At 52.2% G+C, this 3,524-nt stretch overlaps 1 protein-coding gene across 1 annotated transcript in view; it reads left to right on the top strand.

The window, feature by feature from the left end:
- Window positions 1–321: 321 nt before the first annotated feature.
- TIMM50 (translocase of inner mitochondrial membrane 50) overlaps window positions 322–3,524 on the top strand; it is an 8,892-nt gene continuing 5,689 nt past the window's right edge. The window contains exons 1-4 of the mRNA XM_003802127.3: window positions 322–462; window positions 1,364–1,514; window positions 2,124–2,155; window positions 2,384–2,405. Coding sequence (XP_003802175.1) covers window positions 355–462; window positions 1,364–1,514; window positions 2,124–2,155; window positions 2,384–2,405 — 313 coding nt within the window. The 5' untranslated portion in view covers window positions 322–354. The remainder of the gene's footprint in view (window positions 463–1,363; window positions 1,515–2,123; window positions 2,156–2,383; window positions 2,406–3,524) is intronic.

Genomic DNA, 3,524 nt, shown 5'->3' with positions numbered 1-3,524 from the left:
TATGTGGCTGGCGCCTTAGCTGCTTGAGCCACAGGCGCCAAGCCATGATTTCAGCTTTACCTCGAATAATGGGTATGATTCCTGTCTTCGCCACGTCCTATTGCAGGAGCAGTGGCCTTCTGTGCCGCCAAAGGGGAGCGTAATGCCAGAGGACTGCATCTCAGTTGGCCCACCTCGGGGCGTCCTAGAGAGAGGTCGGAGGCGATCCCCCTGAGGCCATGGGCCCTGAAGCCTTGAGTCTCTCTTGGGCTCCCGTCCGCCCGCCCCGCCTCCGCGCCCTTATTGGCCGCAGCTCTGGCCGGGGGAGGACGAAATTGGGAGCGAGTAGGCGGAGCCTCGTGGCGTCAGCGCAAGATGGCGGCCTCGGCAGCTCTGTTCTCGCGCTTGCGGGGCGGTCTCCTGCTAGGTGTGCGGGGAATGTGCACAAGGCTGGCGACGCCGCCTCCCCGGACCCCAGACCAGGTGAGCGGAACGATCGTGTCGCTCTTGGTGCAGGAGCTTCTCCCAGGAGTTACAGACATATCGCTGCCACTTGGGGGTTCTGGGACGCCGCATCTCAGGGTGCTGAATGAAACGCTGGTCGAGTTCTGGGGCGCTTTCCCGCCTGCTGGGGCGCTTCCCCGCCTACTGAGGGGTGGACAGCACTTCGTTCCTTGGTGTGGATGCTGGGGGCCCAGGTGCATCTCCAGAGGCCGCCTCCCACCCACGTGGGCCCCAGGGAAGTGAATCTCCTACCATCTCAGTGACCATTCAAGTGATACTTGAGGGGGAGGGGCTTGTGAAGCTGGGGTCCCAGACTGGTGTTGGGATGTTTTCTCCGCCTTGGTAGTGATGGTGAGGTAGACTGTCAGGCTTCTTATTTGACCTGCCTCCATTTGACCCAGCCATTCTGACCTTGTGCCCAACTTCCCCCAATCCCCAGACAAGTGATTGTCTCTTCCTGGCCTCCGCTTCCATCCATTCCCCTCTGTACTCTGCTACCCTAAGCCCCAGGTATCTGGATATCTTAACACCCTTTTCTATTCCCTGCGTGTACCCTTGCTTCAGGCATGCCAACATTTAGGCGTTCTGATCGCGTATTTCTCCCTCTTTGGTTTTCTGGGCTCCAGACCTTCCGGTTTTGTTGCCTTCAGGATCCTGGGCACCTGGCCTGTCAGCTTTTGAACCTCTGGCATCCTGGCTCTGGATAGTCTAGTTTTGATCCTTTGAGGGGCCCAACCTCTCGGATGCCCCTCCAGGGACATAGTGTCAACGCTGTATGGTTGTCTGTTTCTTGGCTCCCGACCTTGATTCTTCCTGGACCAAAGTGCAGAAATCATCCTGATCTCTCCTCTCTTGGTTGATCTCCACTTCTCTATTGTAGGCAGCAGAGATTGGGATCCGCGCAGGCACTAAGGCACAGGGGCAACAGCAGCAGCCAGGCTCAGAGGGTCCCAGCTATGCCAAAAAAGTTGCACTCTGGCTTGCTGGGTTGCTTGGAGCTGGTGGGACTGTGAGTGTTATCTATATCTTTGGTGAGTGACACAACCCCTATCCCCTGTTTTTGTTATCTTAGCCTCCCAAAATCGACTGTGGAAACTTCCCCTCAGACTTCCTAAGCGCTTCTTTTTGCAGCCTGGCTTTTTCCTCAATAGGGCAGCAAACTAGGACACCTATTTTGGAAACTGAGGAAACCTCCTGTCTCTCCTTTCCCCTTCTGCTTAAGGTTCTACACTTTCTGGTTGTTCCTGTACCAACCAGGAACAGGGCAGAGGGGAAGATGAAGAAGGATGGGCCTGGGCCACCCTCCTAAGCTCTGTCTTCCCTCAGCACCAAATGGTCCAGCCCTCTCCCTATATTCCTCAGAGATCCAAAAGGCCTTACCCCAGCCCAGCAGTTCTCAACCTGTGGGTGATGACCCACAGGAACTGTATTAAAGGGCTGCTGCATTAGGAAGGTTGAGAACCACTGCCCCAGCCCCTTTTTACTCAAAGACCCAGGAATCCTGGCTCCCACCCCCTGAATCCAGGAGTCTTTAGTTCTCTCCTACAGACCCAGGAATCCAGACTCCCTGTCCTTTTCCTCTCTCAAGACCCAGGAAACTGGGCCCCAGTCCCTCTCATTCATCCCTCTCTCTCTTACAGGAAACAACCCTGTGGATGAAACGGGTGCCAAGGTGAGGGGGAAAGAGACTGAGCCTTTGCCAAGAGTCCTAGCCCATGGGTATGAGAGAGGGGTCTCTTTTGGTCTGTTCAGGCTCATTTGTGGTCTGGAGTGAATCTGTCCCTCCCAGGGATCATTTTTCTGCTCCTCTTGGGGAGCCCTAGAGATTCCTTTTTGGGGGTATGATGGGGGTTTTTGCCTTTGCTATCTCAAACCTTTCATTTTTCTCTCTACCTCCCAGATTCCTGATGAGTTTGACAGTGGTGAGTAAATAAGCACAAATCTGGGGTCCCCTGACCCTCCCAACTCTGCCATTTGTAGGGATGTGTCCTTCTCCATCTGATGTCCCTGACCCTTTATTCCTTGGGGAGTTGGTGAGGGGCCAGCAGCTGGATAGCTTTTGGGGGAGGGGCATTACAAAGCCCCAGCCCCCTCAGCCCCTGGAGCAGATGGTCAGGGACAGATGGGGGAGGGGAGCCCAGCATGGTAGGGCTTGGGGAGACTGGGAAGCCTATTTCCAGACACATGGCTTCCTGTGCTGTGCCTTAGATTGAGCAGCTGCAGGCCCTAACCCCCTCCTCTTTATGACAGCCTCTTTTTGTTACCCCTACCCCATCCGGCTCCTCATTTCCAAAACAATGCCTCCTTCCTCCCTCCCCCTTTGATTAACCAGCTTTTGGTGGGGGAGTTTTTGACAAATTGAATAATAGAGAGTAATTGTCAATTCTATTACACCTGGCCCTTCCAAGGAGAAAAATAAAATTAGTGGTGCCAGAAAGCTGCCTATTTGCACTGGGGAAGTTTGTAATCAGGCATGTTAATCATATTACTGCATTGATTGTTTTAAACTGGCGGGTGGGTAAATGCTGTTTTAACTAGACAGATGAAGAATCATACTGGTGTAAATCAAAATACTGATTTGCATAGGGGAGGTAAAAATGCAGGTTTACAGTGTGTAAGTTTACTAGCTTAGCTTTCTGTGTATTCTGTCACTCTTATGTGGGCAGTACCTGGTTTTAATGTGCTTGTTAAGAGGCAGGTCCATATATAGAACTGGACTAAAAATACTGTTTTGAAGTAGGTAGGCAGTTGTGTAAGTTTGCTGTTTCAAACTGGATTCAGTATATTCATTTAAAATAGAGTTTTTCACTTTTAGCCCTCTTAATACTTTGGACAAGATTAATTCTTTGTTGCAGGGGACTGCCCTGTTCATTGTAGGATGTCTAGCAGCATCCTGGGCATATACCCACTAGATGTCACTATTGTAACGATCAACAATATCTCCAGAAGCCTGAGGTGGGAGGATCACTTCAGACCAGGAGTTTGAGGCCAGCTGGACAACATAGCAAGAACCCATCTCAAAAATGTGTGTGTATGGCTCG

This window comes from Otolemur garnettii, unplaced genomic scaffold (genome assembly GCF_000181295.1).
Source record: "Otolemur garnettii isolate 467f Iridium unplaced genomic scaffold, OtoGar3 scaffold00233, whole genome shotgun sequence".
NCBI lineage: Eukaryota > Metazoa > Chordata > Mammalia > Primates > Galagidae > Otolemur > Otolemur garnettii.
Note: the sequence above shows the minus strand (reverse complement) of the source record. Positions and strands in the feature narration are given on the sequence as shown.